The sequence below is a fragment of the Colletotrichum chrysophilum genome, assembly GCF_026319265.1.
Source record: "Colletotrichum chrysophilum strain AFK26 chromosome Unknown scaffold_6, whole genome shotgun sequence".
Taxonomy (NCBI): Eukaryota; Fungi; Ascomycota; class Sordariomycetes; order Glomerellales; family Glomerellaceae; genus Colletotrichum; species Colletotrichum chrysophilum.
The window spans coordinates 149,648-176,398 of record NW_026517293.1 but is presented as its reverse complement, the minus strand read 5'-3'; the positions used below and the strand labels follow the sequence as shown (position 1 = coordinate 176,398).

The 26,751-nt window shown below is 56.6% G+C and overlaps 10 protein-coding genes across 10 annotated transcripts; 6 read left to right on the top strand and 4 right to left on the bottom strand.

Annotated features, from left to right (window-relative positions):
- Positions 1–2,272: 2,272 nt before the first annotated feature.
- On the top strand, positions 2,273–4,071 carry COL26b_001363 (uncharacterized protein; the record flags this gene model as incomplete). Its single annotated transcript, XM_053174316.1, has 3 exons — positions 2,273–2,422; positions 2,477–3,888; positions 3,951–4,071. 3 exons carry the CDS (start codon positions 2,273–2,275, stop codon positions 4,069–4,071), a joined length of 1,683 nt encoding a protein of 560 aa, XP_053041626.1.
- A 1,559-nt stretch (positions 4,072–5,630) lies between these two features.
- On the top strand, positions 5,631–7,237 carry COL26b_001362 (uncharacterized protein; the record flags this gene model as incomplete). The annotated part of the gene is made up of 2 exons (XM_053174315.1): positions 5,631–5,680; positions 5,743–7,237. The coding sequence occupies 2 exons, from the start codon at positions 5,631–5,633 to the stop codon at positions 7,235–7,237; spliced, it is 1,545 nt and encodes a 514-aa protein (XP_053041625.1).
- Positions 7,238–7,580: 343 nt separating this feature from the next.
- COL26b_001361 (uncharacterized protein) lies at positions 7,581–8,872 on the top strand (the record flags this gene model as incomplete). Its single annotated transcript, XM_053174314.1, has 3 exons — positions 7,581–7,976; positions 8,031–8,166; positions 8,214–8,872. 3 exons carry the CDS (start codon positions 7,581–7,583, stop codon positions 8,870–8,872), a joined length of 1,191 nt encoding a protein of 396 aa, XP_053041624.1.
- Positions 8,873–9,342: 470 nt separating this feature from the next.
- COL26b_001360 (uncharacterized protein) lies at positions 9,343–11,555 on the top strand (the record flags this gene model as incomplete). The annotated part of the gene is made up of 2 exons (XM_053174313.1): positions 9,343–10,532; positions 10,580–11,555. 2 exons carry the CDS (start codon positions 9,343–9,345, stop codon positions 11,553–11,555), a joined length of 2,166 nt encoding a protein of 721 aa, XP_053041623.1.
- Positions 11,556–11,647: 92 nt separating this feature from the next.
- Positions 11,648–12,994, bottom strand: COL26b_001359 (uncharacterized protein; the record flags this gene model as incomplete). The annotated part of the gene is made up of 1 exon (XM_053174312.1): positions 11,648–12,994. The coding sequence occupies one exon, from the start codon at positions 12,992–12,994 to the stop codon at positions 11,648–11,650; it is 1,347 nt and encodes a 448-aa protein (XP_053041622.1).
- A 652-nt stretch (positions 12,995–13,646) lies between these two features.
- Positions 13,647–15,550, top strand: COL26b_001358 (uncharacterized protein; the record flags this gene model as incomplete). The annotated part of the gene is made up of 8 exons (XM_053174311.1): positions 13,647–13,799; positions 13,862–13,918; positions 13,969–14,041; positions 14,104–14,179; positions 14,236–14,400; positions 14,463–14,820; positions 14,883–15,122; positions 15,173–15,550. The coding sequence occupies 8 exons, from the start codon at positions 13,647–13,649 to the stop codon at positions 15,548–15,550; spliced, it is 1,500 nt and encodes a 499-aa protein (XP_053041621.1).
- Positions 15,551–15,641: 91 nt separating this feature from the next.
- On the bottom strand, positions 15,642–16,581 carry COL26b_001357 (uncharacterized protein; the record flags this gene model as incomplete). The annotated part of the gene is made up of 3 exons (XM_053174310.1): positions 15,642–16,182; positions 16,237–16,488; positions 16,538–16,581. 3 exons carry the CDS (start codon positions 16,579–16,581, stop codon positions 15,642–15,644), a joined length of 837 nt encoding a protein of 278 aa, XP_053041620.1.
- An 859-nt stretch (positions 16,582–17,440) lies between these two features.
- Positions 17,441–18,389, bottom strand: COL26b_001356 (uncharacterized protein; the record flags this gene model as incomplete). Its single annotated transcript, XM_053174309.1, is given in 5 exon segments — positions 17,441–17,553; positions 17,566–17,601; positions 17,660–17,702; positions 18,074–18,196; positions 18,231–18,389. The coding sequence occupies 5 exon segments, from the start codon at positions 18,387–18,389 to the stop codon at positions 17,441–17,443; spliced, it is 474 nt and encodes a 157-aa protein (XP_053041619.1).
- A 4,103-nt stretch (positions 18,390–22,492) lies between these two features.
- COL26b_001355 (uncharacterized protein) lies at positions 22,493–23,366 on the bottom strand (the record flags this gene model as incomplete). The annotated part of the gene is made up of 3 exons (XM_053174308.1): positions 22,493–22,563; positions 22,630–22,748; positions 22,810–23,366. 3 exons carry the CDS (start codon positions 23,364–23,366, stop codon positions 22,493–22,495), a joined length of 747 nt encoding a protein of 248 aa, XP_053041618.1.
- Positions 23,367–24,837: 1,471 nt separating this feature from the next.
- Positions 24,838–26,525, top strand: COL26b_001354 (uncharacterized protein; the record flags this gene model as incomplete). The annotated part of the gene is made up of 4 exons (XM_053174307.1): positions 24,838–25,051; positions 25,106–25,302; positions 25,356–26,357; positions 26,409–26,525. The coding sequence occupies 4 exons, from the start codon at positions 24,838–24,840 to the stop codon at positions 26,523–26,525; spliced, it is 1,530 nt and encodes a 509-aa protein (XP_053041617.1).
- Positions 26,526–26,751: the final 226 nt, after the last annotated feature.

Below are 26,751 nucleotides of genomic sequence, written 5' to 3'. Positions count from 1 at the left end.
CCAAACCGAGAATAGTTCCATGACGAGCAAGAGATTTCTCTCGCGAACTCTGTTGCCTTTCCATACTTTCTTCCACGGCCAATCACCCACCTCAGGCTGCGTGTCCGACCTCCGGGGCACCACCGCCGCACCCAATCGCGCGCCACCCCGTCCCGTCAAGCCGTTCAAGCCGTTCGTGTCACACCGCGTCCCCGAGGTGGGAGTGGCTTCTCGCACGTCATGGGATGAGTAGTTCCTCCCGTCGCTCGGACGGTGGAAGTCTGTCAGCTTTGAGCCGCAGCGATGGGCTGTGCGGTGTACGCGGTGTTTGGCCACATGGGGAATTTGGGGGCTGTTCAGATCATAGCGAACTGACCGAGCACTTGCGTCTTTCCAACGGCGATGCATCGCCGTTTGGATCATCATCTTGATTTTTGTTCCTTTCATCTTCGATCGCGCGCAGCATTTGGAATGTTTTGTTTATTGAGAATGGCTGCCTTCTCCGCCGGCGACATCAGATGTTTGTTAGGTGTCGTGGGGGCGTGAGGACGCTCGGGACTCGTCTGCGCCTGTTCACGGACGACCAGATGACACAATCTTCGGCGTCACTCTACGTCGGCTGCCGACTTTCTGTCTTCCTTGACGTCCCAAATCGGTCTTTTTTCTGTTCTCTCGCCGACCTTAATCATTGAACTCCCCCGATTTTGACGGGCTCGGTCGATGAGAACTGCGTACGGCATAAATATAGGTCTAGGTGTTTGTCGGCCACAGACAATATCACAATATGTAGATCGAGAGCCCACGAGGTTCAAGAATTCCGTCGATAAAAGTGATTTCCAGAAACATGCCAAGACGGCGGCGGATGTGAGCCCCGGAGCCGACGTTCGTACTCGCCTACACGCGGCCCGACGTGTTCCTCTAATTCCTCTCAAGATCAGCCAAACTTTGGGAAGAAGAACTTTTCAACAATTGACGTCGAGAAGACGAGATACCAAAACTTTTCTTTTCTGTTTCGCGTTGCAGACTGTTTTCATGGCTGGATCGACACGACGCGATGGAAGTCATTGAGGTTTGACGCGTTGGAAACCCTTACATCACACCAAACGTCGGTCCCAGGCTTGATTAAATGATCTCATCGCCAGCAGCAGTATAGTAGCATGCAAGGAGGTTGTTTGTTGCAGTACTTATCGTAGAGTATCTGTGTTCTCAAAAGATGAACAGAGGTGAACGGCCTTAGATATACAGAGAATGGTCTGATAGATACTCTGTCTAGATGGCAATGAGTAGCTACACTCCTGGCTTACGCCTTGCAGCAGATGGCAAGCTAACGCCCAGCATGTCTATTCCGATCTTGGTGAACACTCTTCGGGGGGTAGCTTTACGCTTATGTCTTTTCGTGAGTTTATCATGGTAGCTAAGAGCCACTTCGAAACCTCTTGAAGAATGAATGCTGCATTACAATCATCCCAACAGCTGTCGCCGGTCTTCATTGTGACATCGCGCAGGCAATCTGCAAGTACTCGCGTACCCAGCAAGTGCAAAGGTTAAGCATCCTTGAGTTGACAACTTTGTCATTGTGTTGGAGACTTTGTGGTCCCGAGGTAGCCACCTGTGCCAGCCCACACCCTAGATAGGCGATGTTACCCTGTGTTGGTTTGCTTCGGAAGAGATATCACATCCAGCCAATGAACACACGCAAAATTGGTGAAATATGCGGGAATGCCCGTACGGATGCGTTCCCCTAGTTGTGCCGCCGACCTACATTCCCTAATAGTTTAAACGCATGCCGGCTACCCTGTCCTGACCCTCGCGTTGGACTCCACTGTGTTGCATTGTTCCTCGGCTCACGATGGCATCCTTCGTATCGTCAGTTTCCTGAAAGCAGTTTGCGCAGCGCGACTTTTTTGCCCAGGAGACGAAGAAAACTTACTTGAATGGCGAAAGCACAATCACATATCATCTTCTCAACTGCCAGAAGCAAAGGGTCTCAAATAACCTGGCAACGAGTCCAGCTTCCGATATATCTGCCCCCATAGATGGGGCATCTTCCATGCAACCCCTCTGCAAGTCCCGCCGTGCATGCGTCAATCATTGCCTCTTGCCGTCTCCATCTCCGGACAAGATGCCGGGCACGCGGCGGGGAGGTTCACCGCGCAGGAGGCCAATAGCGGCCTGCTTATTAGAGTCACCCTTGCCGGACCCTTGGCGGGAGGAAGAATAAAGGAAACGAGCTCCCTCGGGGAGGCCTTTGTCACGGTGCCCTTCATCGTCGTGCTTGGCGTCATTCACAAAGATGGCAGTACTCAATCTATCCGTGGGCGGGAGCCCTGCGGAGATTGGGCTTCGCGCCGTCCTGCTGCTCGTAATTTTCAGTGTCGGCTACACTTTGGTGCAACTAGTGCAAGTACGGCTCCTGTTCTGGAGACTGAAGAGACAGGGCGTCGTAAGTTGAACACCCGAAAGTCGCTTACCAGGAACAGCACTGATAGCCTCACAGCCAATGATGCCCCATTCCCTACTCTTCGGGCACATACCTGTCATCACAAAAATCACATCCGGCCTGCCCAAGGATATTCACACAAACTACTTCTCCCAGCTCATCTACCAGAACTGGCCGACCCTCTTCCCCGGTCGCAAAACGTGCCCGCCCATCATATACGTCGACCTTTGGCCCATGGGCCCGCCCATGTGCTTCACCATCGAGCCGGAGGTCGCTTGGCAGACCGGCAGCGCAGATCTTCCGCGGGCGCACAAGGAATTCGTCAAACCGCTGACGGAGAATCTAGATATTGCGAGCCTGGAGGGCGCCGAGTGGAAGGTCTGGCGCGCGCGGTTCAACCCGGCCTTCAGCCCGAAGAACATTGTCTCGCTCGTCCCGGGCATCATCAAGGACGTCGAGACGTTTGCGGGCATCTTTCGGAAAAATGCTGGCAAGGACGGGAAATGGGGCGAGGTGTTTACGCTCGAGGACCTGGCCACGAATTTGACGATGGACGTGATCGGGCGCGCGGCGCTGGGGATCGAGCTCCACGAGCAGACTGATGGCCCGAGCAAGTTGAAGGTCGCGCTGATGGACCAAATTGCGCAGTGCCGGCTGCGGTTCAGCATTATCGACAAGATCTGGAGCGTCGACCCCGTCCGTCAGTGGAGGATTGCCAGGAACAAGGCTGCGCTGCGTGACGAGCTTTACCAACCCATCATGAGATGTCTCGAGCGCAAGGGCGACGGAGAATCAAAGACGCTGGTGGACCAGGCGATGAAGCCTCTCAAGGGCTTAATTGCCGAGAAGGCGCTCCCACCTGATGAGGGCTTCATCGAAAGTGTCATGGCACAGCTTAAGATCTTCATGTTTGCAGGCCATGATACGACGGCGACAGTGATCTGTTGGACGATACACGTCTTGGCCAAGCACCCAGCGATCCTCGACAAGGTGCGAGCTGAGCATGACGAGGTTTTTGGCAAGGATCCTTCAAAGTTGAAGGAAAGACTAATGGAATCGCCGCATCTCCTGAACTCGCTGCCGTACACGGCTGGCGTGATCAAGGAGACTATGAGGCTGTATCCCGTCATCCCGCCCCTTAGAAAAGGCAGCCCTGATTACCAGATCAAGGACAAGGAAACCGGCATGGCGCTGCCGACTGAGCACTTTGACCTCTGGGACGGCATTCGCTCGACGTCTCGCGAGGAAAAGGTGTGGCCTCGTGCCGAGGAGGTCATCCCGGAGCGCTGGTTGACCACGAACCCGGACGATCCGCTGTACCCCACGAAAGGCGCCTGGCGGGGGTTCGGAAACGGTCCTCGTGTCTGCATTGGGCTGGAGCTCGCCAACACGGAGGTCAGAATGGCTGTGGCGTTCTTGGCGAGGGAGTTCGACATTGACTGTGCTTGGGACGAGTGGGATGCCGCGAGGTAAGTTTTCAAGCATCTCCAAGGCGCTCGTAAGAACGATGGCTGACAGACTGTGCGTGCAGAAACTACACTGGCCCCAAGGAAGTGATGGAAGGTCATCGGTGCTACCAGAACGGCACTGGTACGGCAAAGGCCAAGGAAGGCATGCCGATCCATGTGCGACTGCGAAACACGGGGAGGTGAAAGGTGGTTGAGAAAGAGTTTGGGTGGACGTAGGTGGACGTCAACATGGACCTCGGGACGGGGCCGAGGGCAGGAGACCGGAGCCGCGGGGCCCCGATGTCTGCCACTTCTGCTGAAAGAGGCAAGGACTTGCAATCGTCCGTATCTCATCGACGCATTGGAGCAGCAGAAGTGAATAAGTAGCCAATGCCCAAGAAGTATTGGAGAGGCTTCGATCCCCAGAGGCCCAGAGGCAGTCGGCCGCGGCAACATGCCCGTTTTCTGTTGATTGACACCGGCGGAGTGGATACAAGCTTTCAGCTGGTGGTTGTATGCGCCGACTTTGACGTTGGCGGACGGGCAATACCGGACGATCTATAGTTACTCAATCGGGACTTCCGCGAGATTGACTCCCTAATCTGATGAATAGCGTAAGCCCGAGGTCCTCCGCGTGATGCACCGGAAATTCTGCCCGATCATGAGAGGTAGACTCAGTCTAGAACCGCAGCAGCAGTTGGACCGGCAGCCGGCGACAACGTAGCACCCGTGTGGCTACCCGTAGACTTGGTACGGAGGTCCGAACTCCTGACCGGGTTTTGAGTTTCTCGTAGACCACAACCATGAACGTCGCGCGCGCGTCGTGTCTCGCGCGGGATTATTGGGGTTTCCTTGGCTGTCGAGATGGTCGTTCGCGATAGTTGACAAGTCTGTACCAGCAGAGGGGTGTTTCGGAGATAAGCTCATGTCCAGACAGCGGGAAGCTTCCACGACAGATGTCATGGGCCCGCATCTGCTCGTATATCGCGGGCTGTCATTTGCGTGAGGGGCATTAGAATTCGCGATGGATGTGATGGGACGAAAGCGAAGGTGTCGTGAAGGTGTCGTGAAGGTGTCGTGGAGATTAAGAATCTTGAGATGGCACTGAATGGAAGCAGAACCCAGCCGAGGGAAACGAAGTCTTACATAATACGCGCTAGTCCTCGCTTGATCTCCACTAAGGCACGCTAGGCGGAGTAACCTCCCCCCCGACTCATCCGATTGGCCCGCTCGCGAATGCCCCGCCCTGGAGCGGGGTTCCTGCTGGTCGTTCCTGGGGAGGTAGGGGGGCATTCGGGGCTTATCGTCAGCGACCGGCGACTGCTCCTGCTGCTTTTTTTGTTAGCGGCCACTTGCGATTGGGATCTCGACTCTGCGCCTCCTCACCTCCTGAAACATTCTGCCCGCCTACACTAACCTCACTTCATCTACACTTACGCACCTACGATTGTTATCGACATTGGATCGAGTTGAAGTCCGTCCGCCCATCATGTCGCTGGCGCACTACTTATGAGGCCCATTCCCTGGAGCCTGCAAAGCCTGCTGCCAAATATCTGTCTCTCGATAGGTCGCCTCGGATCTTGACCAAACCACCGGCGTCGGCGTCTACGTCTCTCAGGGCGTTGCGTACCTCGGCCTCCCTCACCTGCCTTACCTGTCTCATACAACAACCTTTCACACACAGGAGATTGTCACTCGCACAGGGTGTCACAGCACTCGCACCTACCTATTGTCATCCAAGGGTACTTGCTCTCCTCCTCTCAATGGCGAGGCATGGGCTATCAAAGGTGAAGACGGGATGTATCACCTGCAAGTAAGGGGGTCCTTTGACTGTTCATCCCCACAGGCCTGGCCAATGTGCTAATAAAACCTCAGGATCCGCAGAGTCAAGTGCGATGAGGCCCGCCCGGCGTGTAACCGCTGCGTCAGCACCGGCAGGAAGTGTGATGGCTACGTCGCCCCTCCCAATGGCACATACTCGTGGGCTCAGCTGCTCCGTGTCTGCCCACCGCCGACCCAGAACGCCTCCGAGTCAGAGCTCCGCGCATTGAGCTTCTTTCGCGGCGTCGTGGCCCCAGTCCTCGCCGGGCCGCTGGACAACTACTTCTGGACCCATCTCGCCACCCAGCTGTCTCACCAGGAGCAGGCCGCAAAGTACGCCGTCCTGACCATCAGCTCGTTGTATGAGAAGTTCAAGGAGAACCCCATGGACCGGCTCGCTGGGGAGAAGAACCTCTTTGCCGTGTCAAACTACAACGAGGCTATCCGGCATCTAAGGACGACGGACAACCCGGAAACGGTGCTGTTTGTATGTCTGCTTTTCGTCTGCGTCGACATGCTGCGTGGAGAATGCAAGGGCGCCATCGAACACTGCCGGCACGGCATCAACATCCTGAATGCGTCCCGCTCCAAGTCCAAGTTCATCCGTGACCACCTAGAACCCGCCTTCTGCCGTCTCGGTGTGTTCCCTTTCTTCTTCGGCGTCCGGCCCGAGACGTTCCCGGCGATGGAGATCGGGAAGCCCGTCCCGCACGCGCCGTACAAGACGCTCGCCGAGGCCCAGGCCGCCCTGGACCCTCTACTTGTTCGTACCATCCGCTTCGTGAGGACCGCCGACGAGTACCGACTGGGAGATGAAACGAGCCCCAAGCCCGGGCCGTTGGTCATGCAGGACCGTAAGGAACTTGACGAGGCACTGGACAGCTGGGACGCCGCGTTCCGTCTCTACCGGGGCGAGAAGGCCGCCTTGAACGCAGATTGCATGTCTGAACGGGATGTTCTCATCATACAGCTGCTCGAAATGAAATGGATCGTCGGCAAGATCTGGATTGACACGTGTCTATCGCGGGGCGAGACGATATTCGACCTGCATCTCGACAAGTTCCAGAGGATCATTGACATTGCGCACGAGACGGACATCCTGCTCCGCTCGTCGCACGAGAAGCACCCGCGCGCCAAGTTCACCTTCGAGATGGGCTTCGCGCCGCTGCTGGGTTTCGTAGTCGTCAAGTGCAGGTCACTGCGCCTGCGAGTCGCCGCGCTGAAGCTGGTGAGGACGATATCACATGAGCGGGAGAGTTTATGGGACAACAGCACCCTATTATCGCTCGGTAGAGTGCTCTTGAAGGTCGAGAACGATGTGCATTTGCGCTGCGACGATGACCTGGAAGACATTGTCGACGACGGCACGCTCCCACCGGAAGGCATGCGGATCAAGGACTCGGCGATGCAGAAAGAGGCGCGCATCGTGCCCGGGAGCGACGGCAGCGTGACGGTCTGGAAGAAGGTCGCCCTCTTGATGAGGGAGCTCGACGGGCCCATCACGATACGCGAGGAGTGGTTTGAGGTTCCCTTTAGACGCAAGCCCTGAAATAACTATTTACAGTCGCACCCTTGTTTTTGGCGTCTTCCGCGACATGTCCCTGTCTGTGCCTCAACCCGCACGAGTGCTTACGCCACCCCTGCGAATCCTTCCGCGGGCGGTATCAATTATCAACATCTAGTGCCGTGTGCTGCGATTGGTCGGCTCGCTATTTTATGTAAAGAACGCGATTGAAGTGGCTGTGCATCGCCAGGCATTCTTGACAATATCATCGGTTTCGATCTCAACAGGTTTCTTTAAATATGAGCGGACGCCGCGAAGATGTTGATGATGGGACAGACAACTATCGCTCTCAGGATTTTTTGCCATCTCATCTTTGACTCCAATCGCCATGTCCCTCACCTGGATCATCCTGGCCCTAGCCGCTTCAGCCGCAGCTCTGCCATCCGGTCCCTCGCCCACGCCGACGAACACCCAACTACTTCAACGATCAGTAATCACCTCTTCGACGGTTTCTGCGGTTCCCACCGGCGACTTCATCACCACCAAGTTCATCACCATTCCCGGCGTTACAGACAGCCACGTCACAGTGCCCGCCAAGACCATCACCCTCGCCCTTCCGACCTGCGTCCAGACCATCGAGCCGGACGCCAATGGTTACGTGCCCCCGGGGAGTTGCGGCGCCCTCTGGAACTACTACCCAAGCTTCGCGGCGGCTATCGCATTTGCCGTGGTGTTTGGTGTTTTGACTGCCGTTCACATCTGGCAAGCGGCTAGGTACAAGAAGGTGCGTAAGTCTGCCTTGCATACATTCTCACGGCTCCGACTAATGTTAGGACAGAGATGGTGCTGGGTCATCATCATGGCGAGCATCTGGGAAACCCTCGCCTTCGTCTTTCGCTCTCTAAGCACACGGTACCAGCAGAATAGCGGCATCTACCTCATCTTCCAAATCTTCATCTTGCTCGCACCACTGTGTTAGTCTCCTCTCTCCATGCTATCGGCCAGCACTAATAATCACCAGGGGTCAACGCCTTCGCATACATGACCCTCGGCCGGATGATCCACTTTTTCCACCCCTCGCGCTCCCTCCTACGCGTCCCCGCTACCTTCTTCGCCGCCCTCTTCGTCGCCCTCGACGTTGTCTCTTTCATCATCCAGCTCGTCGGCGGCAGCATGGCCGGCCCGACTGCCCCGCCGGAGGAACAAATGCGCGCGATACATATCTACATGGGCGGCATTGGCCTCCAAGAGGTCTTCATCCTCGCTTTTGTGGGGTTGGCGCTCATTTTCCAGCGGGACATGCGACGGGCGGAGAAGCTTCACAACGGACGGGAAGGGTGGAGGCCGCTGGTGTGGGCGCTGTACTTTTCACTGGGCAGCATTACCGTGCGCATCGTGTACCGGCTCGTCGAGTTTTCCTCTGGGAATGGGGTGGATAATCAGCTCATCACGCGCGAGGGGTACTTTTATGCGTTGGAGGCGGTGCCGATGGTATTGGCTATTGGCGTGTTCAATGTCGTGCATCCAGGGGCGAGGATGGACGGGCCTGGGGCTGAGATGCCGGGGTTGTTCGCCACGATCAAGGAAGCCTTTAGAACGAGGCCAGGGAGATTTTTATTGAAGGACTTGGGCGAGGAACAGGAGCTTACGAAAAGATCTCCGAGTCCGCGAACGAGTTGAGGCTGGGGCGCGTCGGGTGGTGGGCCGAGACGCGGGGAGATGCCGGCGGCTGCTGCACCCCGCAATCCAGGGTCCAAGCCGGCATCGGCACCGATGCGAGTGTGAAGTTTGATTTTCCAGGTATTGTTTTGCTATTTATTTGACAGCTGTCAGGAAGTACTTCTATTATCTTTCTTCAGGCTTTACATCTCGAAATAGAATCATCAAACCCCAGGTCTTTGCTTAAATCCTCCGTTCAACAGAAGGCTACCATCAACCCCGAATCCCTGCCACCTTCTTATCAGGATCCCTCCGCCTCCAAATCGGACCCAAGTGCGGAGATAAAAAGATAATGGCCACCACTTTACACACCCGCTTCACTCATTCCCCCAAACGACACACCATGCTTCGCGGAAGCTGAGCAGCGCTACGCACGCCTCTCACTACAATGTCCTTCCTCCCGGCGACACATGTACTCAATCCACCCGCCCATGGATCCCGCCTCCGCAGCCGCCCTCCGCCGCCGGCGCCGGCGTAGAGTCCCCGACGCAGACCGCAAACGCGCCCCGCGCGCCTGCGACCGCTGCAAGGCCCGCAAGAACAAGTGCGTCGAGACGCCCTCCGGCACTTGTGTCCGTTGTCTGCAGGGTTCGCATCCGTGCCGCTTCGAGCGGGAGCGCAGTCCCGAGGACGGTGTCGTCCCGGTACCTGGCAGTGGCACTCACACTCACACCAACACCGTCGCAGCGCATAACGAGACAACAACGGACCTCAAAGACGACGTCGACTTCTCCCCCACCGCCGGCGCGCCCCCCAGCGAAGCCTTCATGTGGCCGCGCTTCCTCACCCGCCTCCGCTCCGCCTTCTGCCTGGACACCCACGCCGCGCCCGCATCCCCCGACGACACCTCGCACCCCCAAGCCCGCCCGCCGCCGCCGCCCGCAGACTCCCAGTCCCCCGCCGAGCTGCGCCGCGTGCGCAAGGCCGTCCGCGACTTTCCCCCACGCGGCGTCGCCGAGTTCCTGCTCGAGGTGTGCATCACCTACGGGACGGACCTGTTCTTCTACTTCGACCAGGCGCAGCTCACCGCCGAGCTGGGCGCGTTCTACAGCGATGAAGGTTGTAGGCTGCGCAGCGACACGGGGTTTGTGTGTTTTGTGCTCGCGGTGTTTGCGCTGGGAAGCCACTGGACGAGTCTGGCGCGCCCGGCGGAGGAGGATGAGCGGGTGGTGGGGAAGGAGGAGGATCCGGGACGGATATTCTACGACCAGGCGAGGATACTGATGGCGGATCTGATTGACCGGCCGTGTTTGCGGTCGGTGCAGGCGGCGTATGTGCTGGGCGTGTACCTCATGCCGGCGAGCGCGATTAGTGCGTCGTATGTGTACATGGGGTTGGCGTTGCGGAAGGCGCTAGCGATTGGGCTGCATCTGGAGCCGGATGAGCCCGGGTTGAGCGAGGATGAGAAGGAGATGAGACGGAGGCTGTGGTGGTCTGTTTATTCGTTGGAGAGGACTGTGACGATTAAGTTGAACAGGCCGAGGTCGATTAGCCAGGATATCATCACGGCCCGCCTCCCTCGTCCGGTACCTCGCGACGCCGAGCAGAAGTTTGACAATGTACAGCATCAGATTTTGTATGCTCAGCTGGTGCGCATTATCGACAAGCTATCCGAGCCAGCGTAAGTCCCCTTCCTCCTGGGATTCACATCAACTGATGATGAAGCAGTGCCTGGTCGACAAACTCCCCCACAAACCCCGTCTCAACCTACGAAGAAGCCCTCAAATCCTGGAAACGCTCCCTCCCGCCCCCCCTCAAACTCCAAAACATCCACCCCAAATCCCCCGGCTACCGCGCCGTCTTCCACCTGCACCTGAACTACTACTTCGCCTGGATCGACATGGGCAAAGTCTCTGTGGTAACCGTCGTGCGCGCCCGCCTGCGCGCGCTCTTCTGCCCCCTGGACCCGCCCCCCGCCCCCAGCGCGGCCGTCGAGCAGGCCGCGGACGCCTGCATCCGCGCGGCGAAGAAGATGCTCGAGCTGTTCGAGGGGCTGAGCCGCAGCAGCAACATGGCGCGGTTCTCGTTCACGGACCTGCAGGGGTGCAGCATCGCGACGATCGTGGTGCTGCTGGCGGGGATTCTGCAGCGCGACGCGGGGTACGACGGGCGCGTGGCGTTTGGGCTGGATTGCTTGCGGAGGATGGCGGGCGGGGGGAACGCGACGGCGGGGATGGGGGTGAGGTTCGTGGAGGCGTTGAGGGGGATTACGGATGAGGCGAGGGGGCGGTTGTTGCGTGTGCAGAGAAGGGAGGAGAGGGTGCCGAGGGTGGAGGAGAGGATGGCGGGGTATGGGGACTGGGCAGAGTGGTTGGCGACTGCTGAGGTTGCTGAGAGTTCCGAGGAGGAGGAGGAGGATGGGGAGGGGTCTGGGGAGCAGTCTGCGGATGTTGATGATGGAGGACCGTCAGTGCCGGAGGTTGATTTGTCGGAGACGTGGGACGAGGCGGCGGCGTTGCAGCTTCAGGAGCTCTCGGCCTCGGGGTTTGAGATGCCCCTTGGAGGTGTTCATAACCCAGATCTGATGGCGTTGCCGGCGGTGGATGAAGGCTGGCTGGCTTCGTTTCCCTGGAGCGATGACCAGATGTATCTGATGGGGTTGACGGGGATGGACGTTCTCGACTTCACGGGGGGCCTGGAGTAGCTACAACAGAAACCAATAATATCAAAGTCATTGTCTCATTTCATTTTTGCCGCAAGTTAACTGACAACTCCATGTTTTCCATACACATTACATCAAAGCGCCGGCTTGATCCTAATCGGCACCGCCGAGTCCTCCTTAATCCCGTCCCATCTGCTCTTATACACCCTGCCCTCCTTAATCACCGCCGCAACCGACGCCTCCGGGTCATCAAAGATTCCCACGTCCTCCAGCGGGTTCGCATTCGCAATGATAATATCCGCCTCAAACCCAGCCTTGACCTGTCCCAGCGACGCCTCCCTGCCAAACATCCTCGCCGGGTTGATCGTCGCGCTCTGCAGCACCGCCAGCGCCGGGATCGCCTTCCCCCTCAACGAGAACTCGAAACTCTGCGCCGCGCCCAGCGGGCCCAGCAGATCCGTCCCGAAGCATATCGTCACGCCCGCCTCGTACGCCGTCTTCAGCGCCACCAGGCCCGCCGTCAGCACCTCCTCGTTCTTGACCCGCGACTCGGGCGGGAGGTAGCCCTTCCACTTCTCCGACGCCATCTGCGCGTACGTGATCAGCGTCGGGGTGAGGTACACGCCCTTCTGCGCCATCAGCTTCGCCGTCGGCACATCCACGAAGTTGCCGTGCTCGATGCCTCGCACCCCGTTGTCGATGCAATGCCGGATCGCCTTCGTCGTGTACGCGTGCGCGGTGACGTACGTCCCCGCGTTCGCTGCGCACTCCACTATCGCGCGGATCTCTGCGCCCGTGAACTGGAGGTGGTCGATCTTGTCCGTCGGGGATGATACGCCGCCGGAGCCCATGATCTTGATAAAGTCCGCGCCGGTGCGGATCTCCTCGCGCACCGCGGTCATGCACTCCGGCACGCCGTTGCACAACCGCCCCAAGCCGGTTGTCGACCCGCCGCAGCACTCGCTGTGATCATGCGGTCCGCGGCGAACATCCCCGTGTCCGCCGGCTTGAGACAGCGCATGGCCCGCGATGAACAGCCTCGGGCCGGGGAACACGCCGTCATTGATGGCCTCCTTCAGGGCGAGCAGGGCGCCGCCGCAGTCGCGGATGCTGGTGAAGCCGCGGTGCAGCATCTGGGCGCAGACGTACGGCTGGCGGAGCAGCGAGACCTCGTTGGGGTTGCTGAAGGCGGCGGCGAGGGAGTCGAAGCCCGGGACGGCCATGACGTGGACGTGGGAGTCGATGAGGCCCGGGCAGAGGAACTTGCCGGCGCAGTCGACTTCGGCGAAGCCATCGGCGACGGCGGCGGAGACGGTGGAGGGGTCGGAGGGGAGGATGGCGTCGATGAGGCCGTCTTTGAGGCGGACGGCGGCGTTGGGGTGGAGGGAGCCGTCGGTGACGTCGACGATGGTGGCGTTGGTGAGGATGTACCGCCGTGTTGGGGCTTTGAGCCAGGGCTTGAGGTCGGCTTCGGTGACCATTGTGAGGGTTTGGTGATTATTCCGTACGTGGTGTTGTTGGCTTAGAGGAGTCAGTCTCGAAGAAGTCGAATGAGGGGAAACATGAAAGGAATGGACTTGTGATTGAGGATGTGCAAATGCTCAGTCATCCGAACACACGCCCAATATTTCCAGAAAACAGAAATATTTATCTGATTGGCTTCATCCGATCGGTTAACGTCATCCCCCAACAACATTCATTCTGGTGAGAGAGACAATGCAACAGCAACGCATCGGAGATCAACACACAATCCTATCGTCGGGAACATGGTCTTTGCGAGCGACCAAGTTGCCGATACCCGGCGTCGGATATCTGCCACAACCATCGGCAACATGGCCCGCCCCACCCCGCGTATCACCCCTATCAACGCTAGCAGAGGTATCGCAGGAATCAGTCTTTGATTGATATGACTCTGATAATGCTTGCCTCTTGGGTGCGGGGAAAATAATGGGCACACTTACCCCGGGATTCGAGATATGCACCGGTGGAGCATTGTCAACCACGTTTTTTTCTTTCTCCTTCCCTCGTTTCTTCTTTTAAATGGCGGGCGGATCTGCAAGTTTGCGAAGGGGTGTTGGCCGCGGTCTTTGGATCTTCCACTGAGAACCACCCACCCCCCTCACGCGACTCAGGATGACTTCTTCCATTGAGACCAAGACGAATGATGGGCCGCAGCCGGAGGGCGCTGAGGAGAAGAATGGCCAGATTCTGGAGTTGAGCGAGTCTTACACCGAAGAAGAGGAGAAGGCGGTTCTGAGAAAGATTGACTGCACTATTCTGCCTATGGTTGGTTGACCCTTGCGTTGTGTCTTGTAACTGTGAATAATTGAGCTAACTTGGATCGACAGATGTGTGTGGTCTTCTTCCTGCAGTACCTGGACAAGCAAAGTCTCAGTTATGCAAGCGTAAGTTGGCTAGTCTTCCCCGCGATGAACTCCGTAACTGACCAACATAGGTCTTCGGCCTGATTACGGACTTGAACATGACCAGCACGCAGTATTCTTGGTGCTCATCTATCTTCTACGTCGGTAAATCAAACCAAAGCATTGCCTTCATAGGAAAATGTTGTCGCTGACACCTCAACGCGCAGGCCAATTGGTGTCTGAATATCCATTCATCTACCTCATGAGCAGGCTGCATTTGACCAAGTTCGTCGGAGTCACCGTGTAAGTCCACCCACAGTCTGCCACCATCGCCATCACTGACAAAACCCCGCTACCAGAGTCATCTGGGGCATTGTCTGCATGTGCCTCGCCGCTCCGCAGAACTACTCCGGCTTCGCCGCCGTCCGCTTCCTCCTCGGCTTCGCAGAGGGCGCCGTCTCGCCCGCCTTCATCACCATCACCAGCATCTGGTACCGCAAGAACGAGCACGCCCTGCGCACCGCGTAAGTCCAACCACCATCTCACCTCCAGCATATCCTTAAAAAGCTAACCTGGCTCTGCGCAGTCTCTGGATCACCATGAACGGCCTCGCCCAGATCTGCGGTTGCCTCCTGATGTACGGCATCGCCAAGAACACAGCCCTCTCCCTCGCGCCCTGGCGCACCCTCTTCCTCGTCTGCGGCGCCATCACCTCCGCCTCGGGCGTGATGTTCTACCTCTTCATGCCCAACGGCCCGAAGGACGCGTGGTTCCTCACCCCGCGCCAGAAGCAGGTGCTTTCCATGCGCATGGCCAAAGACCGCGAGGGCGGCGATAAGACGTCGTTCTCGCTGAGACAGCTCAAGGAGGCGATGTTGGATATTAAGACGTGGTTTGTGTTCTGGTTTGGTGTTTTGGTGACGATGCAGTCGCCCGTCTTGACGGTTAGTCATCTCCGCGAATATGACAAGTCGGTTTTGCCGTGTGCTAATTTTCGCGACATTAGTTTGCGTCCTTGGTCATCAACACCATCGGCTACAACAAATACGAAACCATGCTCTACACCGCCCCCTCCGGCGCCGTCCAGATCGGCATGCTATGGATCGGAGTCTGCGGCTGCATGATGTTCCCCAAACACCGCACCCTCGTCGCCCTCGTGCTCATCCTGCCCCCATTGGCAGGCAACATCCTCCTCCTGAAGCTGTCCACCGACGCCGGCTGGGGCATGATCGGAGCCTCCTGGCTGGTATGTAAACCTCCTCCCCATCCCTTCAATGCTAACGCGCATCGCTCTAGGCATCCTGCATCACCGCCGTTTGGTCGATCCTCCTCTCCCTCACGGCCTCCAACGTCAAGGGCAACACGAAGCGCGCCATCGTCAACGCGATGTTCTTCATCGGCTACTGCGCGGGCTGCATCGGCGCGCCGCAGCTGTGGACGGAGAAGCCGCGCTACTTCAAGGGCGTGGTCACGGCTATTGTGACATGGTGTTTGCTGTTCACTGTCATTGTGGCATACCGGTGGCTTTGTTCGAGGGACAATGCTGAGAGGGAGGCGGCGGCGAGCAGCGGCCAGGGTGCGGAGTATTCTGAGGATGTTGTGTTGGATGATGCGGGTGCGCCGGTGAATGATCTGACTGACAAGGAGGATAGACAGTTTAGATACAGCATCTGATGGGAGTCGAGGCAGTCTCGTACACATTTCGATTGTAGTAATAAGCAGATCTGCCAGAAAGCCACGGCAATACAGATAACATTGAATACACTCAGCTGAAGTTAATCCCCCCATCCACAATCTGCGTCTGCCCCGTCACATAATCACTATCCGGCCCCGCCAAAAAGCTCACAAACTTAGACACGTCCTCCGGCACGCTCGTCCTCTTCAGCGCAATCAAATCGTTCGTAAACTTCTTAATCGTGTCCCCCTTCTTCGCGCCCGTCTTCTCGCCCAGCTTCTCGTCAATCAGGTCCCACATCGCCGTGCCCACGATGCCCGGCGCGTACGCGTTCACCGTGATGTTGTGCTCCGCGTACTCCATCGCCGACGCCTGCGTCAGCCCGCGGACGGCCCACTTCGAGGCCGAGTAGTGCGAGAGCAGCGCGAAGGGGCGGAACCCGACAATCGAGGAACAACCGATGAGTTTGCCTGGGGAGGAGGGGGTGCAGTTGCCCTGGGCGATGAGTTGCTTGGCGGCGGTCTGGTAGCAGTTTTGCACGCCGAAGACGTTGACGCGGAACATGTTGAGGAAGTCTTCTTCGGTGAGGTCGAGGAGGGGTTTGACCTGGGCGATGCCGGCGTTGGCGATCCTGCAAACCGGCAATTAGCATGTTGCTCTTAGAATGATGAAATCAAGAACTTACATTGTGTTCAGGGGACCTAGCTCTTTCACTGCCGTCTGGACCATTCCCTGCACCTCACTGAGACTGCGGACGTCGGCGGATGCGACAACGGACTTGCGGCCCAGGCCCCGGATCTCGTTGGCCACTTCCTCGGAGCCGGCTTGGTTGGCGGCGATGTCATTGATGCAAACATCGTAGCCATCGCGGGCGATGCGGAGGGCGATGGCTTTACCGATGCCGCGCGAGGCACCTGTTACGATGGCGACGCGTCCGCTGGGGTGTATTAGTGACTGGAAGTCATTGAAGGGGGAGGGATGCGTACCCTAGACGAGCAGATGGTCTGAATGCTCCCACGAACGCGCTCATGGTGCTTGGTGTTTGGAGAAGAGAGTAAAGGTGTAAGGTACGCCTCGAAGCACTTCCGGCTATGCTGCTTGATGTATGCGGCTCCAGGAGAGATTTCCAACGGCCAAGGTTACGGTGCCACGACAGTTACACACACGATAAATGAGCTGATCTAACAGGACTTCAAACAGCACGAAACCCCGCCCAGTTGGTCCTTCTTGAGGTTATAAACTCAGGCGTGCGGGGGTTCATGGTGCCCCTCGAGCTTCCTCGGATTGCCCATGCGGGGAAGTGGCCGGGCAGCCGGATGAGGATCCTTGGTCGGGATCACGTTGGTTCAACTGAGGCGGGGCATTCTGTTACTGCTCATACGACACTCTTCAATCAACGTGGTCAGCGAAATCATCAGACGATACAAAATTTGCCTTGTTGGATGCTATGAACTGGTCTCTGGTCGTCATTTCTTATCTCAGAGCCGCAATGCATCATCGCGTGCTTCGTGAGTGGGATCAGCTCACTCGCGACCTGATACCCCGAATGTCCGAATAGCTCCAATTGCCGGAATAGGTTATCCGTGCAAGGGCTTCCGCGCATCAGTATTCGTCGTTACCGCCTCCCCATGACCGCTTCATTGCTACGGCGCGGTGGAACGGCGTAGCTCGCCCGCAGTCCGTAAGTAATCATCGATCTCTGAATCCTGTCATTGAGGAGCATCGCCTTGAGAGGCTGAATGGCGCGGTATTCAGCGCGGTAGATTCTAACCTTGCGGAAAAGGAATGGAATGCAGATCTCGCGGAGAGCCCTGCAAGTTTTGTGGGCCAAGACTCTCCGCGAGAACATCTACGCAGTCCACATATGAATGCCATTCCAGAAGTCCTCGTCAGTCACCTGTGACCTGAATCCACTCGCAAGTGGTGGTGGTGACAGCACGGCACACCTCGGCGCCGATTACCTCGGAAGAGTTAGCAAAGACACCCGCAAGCGTAATGAAGGCTGGAAACATACCGGTGAAGCCGTCATCGCCAATGATGGTGGTGAGAACTGGCGGAGCTAGATAAAGTCAGCCAAGGCCATGCAAGGCGATTGAAAGGAAACTTACGAATCTCGGTGTTGTCAGTCAGCTTGATGCGCTGCTGAGCAGCCTAATGAAGGCTAGGAATCTGTGTGAAGACCGGCGTCAGAAATGTGTAATACGAGGCCTGCAGTGTCGCGGACGGTTGGGCAGAATAAGACGTCGCTGGGATGGACGATTCGTCTTCCTTACCTTCTTTCCCATGGTGTTGTTTGAAGAGAAGTAAGCACACCTTTGCCTGCCCCAACGTGGGCCGGCCACACAGAAACATGAGGCGAAAGGGGTGACGCGGGCCCCAGTCCACTTCCAAGTCCGGTGTGCTGAAGAGCCTGTTTGAATATCATGTCAGCGCTGATGAATCCAGGGTCTGAAACAGAGGAAGACTCGGAAAGGGTAGCTATGGACGCGAGTGATGGATCGCGCGGAACGATTGAAACTTACGAATTCGTGAGACATGTCGCTTGAAGTGAAGAAAGACCCCCGCCGAACATTGTAACCCATGGTCTTGCCATCGGCAAGCTCGTTGCCATTGACCTTCTTCATTTTTTCTCCATTCTCCGAGGACTGTTGTTTGAAGTGAAGAAAGGCCCCGCCGAACACTGTAGCCCATGGTCTTGCCGTTGGCAAGACCGTTGTGATTGATCTTCTCCATTGTCACCACACGGCCAAGTCTCGGCTCGCCGTCATCAACCTTGAGTCGGTCGAGAGAATCGACGAGGCCATTGCCGTTGGAAGGGATGTCTTGGACTGGTGTCATGTTGTTTGAAATGAAGGAAGCTTGTTTGAGCCGGAGTCCACCGGGCCCGCCCGGGGACTCCTACGTCAATAAGCCATTCACCGGGCCCCGCAAATGTAGCTGAGGTGCCTGTGAAGTGACTTCTTGCGCGAAGTGCCTGTCTAGGTTTAGAATGTGAACAAACGAAAAGAAGAAGACAGAGCCAAACCTCCGGGATGGTAGTTCGCAGCGACAACTCGACAGAACAACTGTTGGAAAGAATCAGTTTCACTTTGCAAGACGCGCGTGCCGCCGCTGGCCAACGATGGCGCAGAGGGGGTGATCCTGACACTTACCTTGGCCTCCCAAGTGTCACAGTCGGTGTGACGAGGGGAAGAGCAACGGCACGGCTCATCAAGAACAGCATGAGCGTTCGTGCCGCCGCAGCGTGATGGTTAGGCCATGCATGATTCCTCCGACTCCTCGCATAGTATGTCAGTGATGAATTCTGAAGCTTGGAAAGTTGCAACTCACTGACTTTGTAATCACAACGATCATCCAACCGGGTGTGCATGTCTTTGACGTTGAGGCGGAGTTGGATTGCAGGCTCTGAGGCTCCGCAAGAGCCCCCCGCGAACGTCTGCTGCGAGAAGTCGTTGAGCTCATCATTGTCATGAGGACTCTTCTCAGTCACACTGATTTGAACGCCTAGATTCAAGGGAATCCAAGCCGCAGGAAGATGGGGACGTTGTCGATGCTTTAACAACAAAGCCGAAGGCTTTGACGATGTCTCCAATCGCAGCTCTGACAGCTGCGCTTCGCGATGTAATGCAGTGCCTGTCCGTTAGCCAGACCCTATGGGTAGTGTAGGTTGTTCATGCCATCGTCATCTTGAATGGGATACTCTAAGTATCCTGGGAGGCCGCCGTCTCCTGGAGAGCCATGGCGTCGTAATCTCCCATGCTCATGTCAGCATCCGGAGCCTTGTAGCATTACCTTGGATGGGCTCAGGGTTTGTCTCCACAGTTCCGGCGTCGAGAAGGCGGGAGTTCCCATGGACGGCAAAGTGTCCAGGGCAGCCGAGCTCATGCTGGATACTGGAGCATCCTGCCAAACACCGCCGGCACCCATGTCCGTAGACTCCGAGGTCGGCGAGATGACAACACTGTAGGCGCCGTTGGTGCGCTTGGGGACTTTCTGCCGGTCTCGATTCTCCTCAGATCTTGGACCCGAGTACCAGACGACGTCGCCATTGTATCAAATTGAGACAAGGTAAGGTACTCAGGCCCTGGGAGGGCAGCGCGCAGGACCGCCAACCGGCGGAAGCCAATGATGTCTTGAGTATTCGAACCCCCGTTGTGTGCTGTGCTGGGTGAAGCGAGTAGTTGATCCACCTTTCGACTTCGTCCTCGAGTGACTGTCTTGAAAGTCGAAGTGATCTCTGTCCATTTGATGGCATCTTCGGTAGCAGTGTGGAATCTTGAACCATGTGTTGGATTCGTCCACCGAACTCTTCTTCACATGAGTATTCGAACCCCCGTTGTGGCGTCTGTGACCACATGGCGGCTTCTTCCCTCGAACGCGTCTTCGTGACATGAGTATTCGAGTCCCCGTTGATGAGAAGTTGTGGAAGCCATTGGAAGAACATGGGAGCGCGAGGATGTTCGAGTTGTCAACGGGTGCGAAGCTGTTGGGGCTTCTCGGCGAATTGGAATAGACGGATGAAGGTGCTCTGGAGCGTGGAACGAGTCGAACCAACCAAGCTGCAGCCAAGAGGACATCTGGTATCAATCGCCAACAAGACAGCATGTATCATTCTGAGGGGAAACCTTGTGGAAGAAAGACTGAGCCTGTGATGTTTGCTGATAGCGTTGAGCTAATGGCACGAGCCAGCAGCCTTAAGTCAACTTCAAGTCAGCCGACTTCGGTGCATCTTGTCGAGGTTTTTGCAGAAGGTGTTTGCTGCTTGAGAAGAAGATTTGGACAGGATAGCGAGAGCATTTAGAGACGATGACAGAGCAAACAGAGCTCTTGGAGTGATGGAAGCTTCAGGCCCTCTGGTCCTCTTCGCCCGTGGCATCCGAATGGAATAGGTGATTCGAGCAATTTCAGGCAAGAACGGCAGACAGTACTCCGGGGTTCGGAACAGTTGGAAATGTCTAATCTGTGTTGCATGGGAATGTTAGTGAAGCACTCATCAAGCAGCTGCAATAGCAAAATTGTGCTCCCAGCCCAGGGGCCAGGGCTTGGCCATGTCACCAAACCGACAAAGGAAATAGCAAGTGTGAGGGATGAACAAACCAAACAAGAAGACAGCGGAGTGTCTTTGAACTGCCATGTCAAAGCAGTCTGGCCGAGAGTCAAGGTGCGTGCGACTCTTTTCTGGGATGCCCACGCGTGCTGAAGCTGATGGAACCGGGCCCGGTGCAAAGATCGGTATGATCCCACGAACCAGTCAGTGCCTTGTGCAATCGGGCCCTTCCGCAATAATTGCAGCGCAGATTTTTCCGTGCCAGATCCTGGTCTCGGGGCGTCCTGGAGAATGTCAGAATCATTCTTCACAAACCGAATGAACTGGGGATTGGCCAACCTGCAGCAGCCAGCGCTGCCAAGAAAATCAAGATTTTGGGAAGAAGGGCTGTCCATCCCCAAGGCGATGTGCCATACCAGCAAACCATTCTTTCCTACCGGCAGATCGAAGCAATGTAGGTTTGAGGTAGTAGAAAATGTGGGATTGCAGCTGTTAGATCTTCGGACCGGAGCTCGAAGTTGAGCTCAAGTTTTGAGAAGACCGGGCGATGGGCAGCTTGCGGGGTCTTGAGAAGTGTTGCAGTTGAGGGAGAAAATCAACAATGAAGGAAGACAGCAGTTCAATGAAAATAGTGAAGGCAAGCCAGTGCGAAGGAGCCGATGGGGAAGAGAGGGCAATGTACAGGTGGGTGATAGTGATAGTGATGGTGGTGGTGATGGAGGAGGACGATGGGAGACCTCGGGCTGGGGTGGTGAGAAGGTGGAATACCTGACGGAGGGAGGAGACGGAAAAGTTTTCGAGACCGCTCCCACTCTCAACTCTTGGGAAGGAACGAACAACAGAGAAATCTCTGCAGCGTGAGGCACGTGACTGGAGAAAGGGGGCGGCCAGACCAAAGCGGCCCAGATCCAAAAATCGAAAGAGCAAGACCACAAGCGAAGGCCACAAAACCAATCATTTTATTGCCCATTTTTCCCATTGCAAGACCACCTGCAGTCTCAAAGACCCAAAGACCCTGGACTGAAGAGGGTTGGTGCCAGGAGAGCAGCATCAGGCACTTGGCCTCTGGGGCGAAGCTGATGAGCATACCAGGCACCAAGTTGCAACACATGATTTTTCCGGACAAAGCCCTCGACTTCCTGGTGTAGCATGGGATTGTCTCAAGCACTTCAAGATGTTCAGACTCCTCGCCACTCCCGCAGCATCCAAACCACAGCATCCATATAGACAGCACTGTTGCTTGCCGGACTGTGTCCCCAAAAGCCCATCACGTCTCACACCTCTCCTCATACTGACCTTGATCTAGGTTTTAAACTGCGTATCTTTATAAACCTAGACTTGCTGGCATCGACTGGTCTGAGACGGCCTCCAAAGGATGGCCTTGTACCAGCCCCTTTCGTACCTTGCAGCTGGGGGCCTTGTTCACGACATCACAGAATGGCATCATCTTTCACAGGACAAGTAAATTCCAGATACCTTGGTCTTCTGCCTCCCATTAAGGACTGGCTGGCAATGGCAGGCGAGGTAAGCTGTCGCGTCTCCAGAGAGTACTCTAGGTAGCCAGGGGGCAGGCATGGTCTTGTTCCACAATCAAAGCCATCACAACAAAACAACGCATCACCAATAGAAGCAAGAAAGACACAAATTTGCAGAGAAAAGGACGTCTTTTCTCTACTCATCAGAAGTCTATGCGCTTTTCAGCCAATGTAGAAAGCCCGGTCTTTGAAAGCCAGGCTCTAAGGGTATCTTCCTTCCTTCCCAAACTCCATGCTACGACATGCCCGAAATTCCGAAGAAAGCCAATCTCAAAGTACATCCCCCAATTCCAATCTCAATCCCTACAAGAAAGAAGTGAATCCGCCCAAAAAAAAACCAAGATGTGAAGTCGTGACATTTAGGCAGGGACGCGGGTGCCGATCTGGGTGCCACACCACATGGCGCCACCCTGGTTGCGGATGCCCTCGTCTGCGAAGAAGAAAAGTCAGCACAAATTCGTGAAATCAAGCGCGAGGAGGGTGGGAGAAGACATACTGAGAGCAATGGTGGTGCCAATGGTGCCCTTGGCGCCGACAGCGCAGGTGCAGGCCATCTTGACATCGTCAGTGGCGGAGAGGAGCTTGCAGTCGTAGCAAGAGTCGTCAAAGTGGCCACTGCAGAAGAACCAAAGTCAGTGATGTTGCAAAAAGCGAGAAGGGGATGGAGTGTCCTCACAGGTTGGCCCACTTGAGGTGGCCAAAGTCATTCATGAGGCAGCGGTTGAGCTGCAGCTCGGTCTTGAAGTTCTGGTCCATCCAGTCGGGGCAGATGGCGCGAACCGAGTAGACAGGCTTGCCGTTGACGATGCGGTTGGTGAGCATGATGTCGCGGCAGACCTTGGCGAAGCCGCCATCGAAGGCGCCGAGGACCTCGATGTTGCCGCCCTGGGGGTTGGAGAGATCCATGACCTCAACGTTACCGCCCTTGGGCTGGGAGACGTCAAGGAGCTCGATGTTACCACCCTGGGGCTTGGAGAGATCCATGACTTCGACATTGCCGCCCTTGGGCTTGGAGACATCCATGACTTCGACATTGCCGCCCTTGGGCTTGGACACGTCCATGACCTCAACGTTACCACCCTGAGGCTTGGAGAGATCCATGACTTCAACGTTTCCGCCCTGGGGCTTGGAGACATCGAGTAGCTCAATGTTGCCGCCGGGGAAGGGGGCAGCGGAGGTGGATGTGGCCGCGAAGGCGAGGATGAGGGAGGCGATGGTGGAGGTGAACTTCATCTTGACGGTGACGAAGAGGTGATGGAGGAGTGAGAAAGGTAGAGGAGGAAGAGAGAGGTGGGAGATGGAAGGTAGAGGTGGTTGTGATGGTTGCGAAGCAATTTTGTGATGTGTGGTTGTGGGGAGGAAGAAGTTGGGAGGGAAGAAGAGAGAGTGAGGGTTTTTAAAAAGATCAGACTGAGGGTGGCCGTCTGGCCGATTGGGGGCGCCGAGATCAGATCGAGCAGAGGTGAAGTTGCGATTTCCTGTTTGGTCGTTGTCAGGGCAGTCAGTCACGTGTGCCGACCGCCTCAGGAGGTGGTGAATGCGAAGGTGAGGTGGTGGTGATACCGATTCGGCCAATCAGGGGCAAGCTTGGAGGTTGGCCCTGAGTACGTACATCGAGCTGGTCTTCTTGTTTACTGGGGCAGCCACTGGAAAATCAGGATCAAGCTGGATTTTTTTGATCCCACAGCTATCTTTTACCGCTTTGAGACAACCGGACTTGGAGCTCTCACTTGCCTCCCGGCCTTGAGCCGACTCCTTGGACGAAGAAGCGCGTAGGCGGTGGGTGGTGATGGGATCAGTCTTGTCTTGCTGCCGTTCTCGTTGGAAGTACGTACCGACCCGAGGTCGAGACGGGATACTTGTAGAAGTACTGATGCCGACTACCAGGGCAGCTGCGGTCTTTGAGCCAATAAAGGTACTGTTGCAGAACATTGAAGGCTCAAGACAGCCGCTTAAACGCTGAAAACCCCATGTCGGCCAATGTTGAAGTCAAACATGATAACCTCCTGGCTGCTGGCGGCACTGAAAGGCGGCATCATTACTCCGAAAGGGGTGCTTGTTGGAACTGAATCAACTGGGCCTGCGGCGTGAGATTCTCGGGGAAGGTCTATGATACCTTCTTTCCTTCAACCAGCATCTGAAATCTCTGGCAAGCCGGCAAAGGTGCGACCTCCCATGCCGCAGACAACCTTTCCATGACCCAACGTACGCGATCTCGGGGGTCTTCGACGACTGGAACATTGCGAAGTAGCTTGTTGCCAAGCACTTTGACAGTCTGGCTTACCGAAGGCCTACCTAGACGGACCTTTTGCTATCATCTTCTCCTCGATATTGACACCGTAGATCATGACCAGCCAACTTCTTCGCACTCCACTGGTCGCTTAGTTTGCAGGATCTAAACCCTGTCCTCTTGGTCACGCCTGATTGGAAGCGCCTAAGAAAAGATTGAGACTAATGCATGACCTGCATATCCGTCAACGTAGGATCCGGCCCGCCAAAGGGGAGCATGCCGAAGCTGGCTGCTGATGTTTGCTCCAGTCTTGATTGGTGGGCGACTTCGCGAACCCCTGGCCGCATATCTATCGCTCAGTATCTGCAGCAATGCGGGGAGCGTACTCATGGATATTTAAAGAGGGCGAGGGCGCCATATCCTACCTACGCTGCGCCCAGCGAAAGCTTTCCCTTCTGATCGTCATTGTTCAAGATGGGTCTCCTTAGCACGGTTTCCAGCTGGGCGACCCTGCCAGTTCTTGGCGGAGTGATCTGCCTCTGTTTCATCATCGACCGACTCGTCGTGTACTTCAAGTTCAGGCACATCCCGGGGCCATGGTGGACAGGTCTCAGTAGCTCTCCTCATAGCAAACACATTATGGGCCCAAGAGTTCATGAGTGGTATGCTGAGCTGAGCGAGAAATACGGTTCGCTGGAGTCCATGGCCATCATCTCGATATCTACTTATTAACCGGCGCCAGGCCCAATCGTCCGCGTCGCCCCAGGCATCGTCGTAACATCCTCTCCCGACCTCTGGACACACGTCAACAAGAACCCAGCCTACAAGCGCACCGACTGGTACTACCACGCATGCCGCGTAGAATACCGTCGCGACAATGTCTTCACGCAGACAGACAACGCGAAGCACGATGCTCGCAGGAAGCAAATGGCCCCAGGCGTACATCCCTTCCACCTACTCCCCTCTTAGCTTCAACCACTGACGAAGCGCAGTACTCCGGCCGCGAGAATCTCGACCTTGAACCCACAATTGACGCCCGCCTAAACGACCTGCTCACCCTCATCCGCACAAAGTACCTCTCCACCGAGTCCCGCATCATCCCCATGGACCTCGCCAAGAAAGTGCAGTACTTCACCCTCGACGTCATCTCCGACGTCGGCCTGGGCAAGACCTTCGGCATGCTCACCGCCGACGCCGACGTCGACGGCTACCTCCAGTCCGCCGAGCAGGGCCTCACCGCCGCCAGCTTCGCCCTCGCCTTCGGGCTCAGCTGGCTCGCGCAAGCCCCCGTGATCGGGCGCTTCCTCGCGCCCTCGCCGACAGACGATAACGGCTTCGGGCGGATGATCGCGGCGTGCTACCGCGACGTGGACGCGCGCGCGGCGCGCGAGACGGACAAGAAGTCGGACATGCTGGCGTCCTTCATCCGGCACGGGTTGAGCGGGGACGAGCTGCGGAGCGAGGCGTTGGAGCAGATTATTGCCGGGTCGGATACGACGGCGGCGGCGATTCGCGGGACGTTGTTGTTGATTATGACGAATGCGAGGGTGTATGCGAAGCTGCAGCGGGAGATTGACGATGCGGTAAGGGACGGGATTGCGCCGGCGAAGGGGGAGGGGCTGGTTTCGTTGGAGCAGACGAGGCGGTTGCCGTATCTGCAGGCTGTGATTCGAGAGGCGCTGAGGGTGAAGACACCGGTGGTGAATATCTTCGGGAGAGACGTGCCGGCTGGGGGCGATACGGTCAATGTTGGCGGGGAGAGCGTGTATCTGCCGGGAGGGGCGTGTGTCGGGTACTCTGCGTATGCGATGCACCACAGCAAGGAGACGTACGGGGAGGACGCAAAGACGTTCCGGCCGGAGAGGTGGTTTGAGGAGGATGACGAAAAGCTGGCTACTATGAAGAGCGTCAACGATCTGGTGTTTGGGTACGGGAAGTTCATGTGCCTGGGCAAACCTGTGGCGCAGATTGAGCTTGCGAAGACGATATTCGAGGTGAGTCTACGCAAAAGAGTTGGCAGGCGGTTGACTGACTTCGCGACACAGGTATTCCGCAACTTTGAGCTGGCCCCAATGGATCCGGCGCGTCCTTGGAAGGCGTACAATGCGATGGGCCTGTTCTTCATCAGCGATATGTGGGTTCAGGTGATGGAAAGGAAGTAGGGACAGAGGGCCGCGCTGGATTAGGAGACATGCGAGCAGTCAAGTCGAAGCTTTTCTTTACTCGTTTCGTTCGAGGACATGGTATGAAAGAAATTTGATGTGATTGGAATATTGCTTCGGCCCAGAAACCATCCATCCATCCTGCCTCTGTCACGAGTCCTCCCTTCCGCAGCCAAATCTCTCTGTTCCTTTTTCCTTCCTTCCAGCTTCCTTATACTTTAGTTCA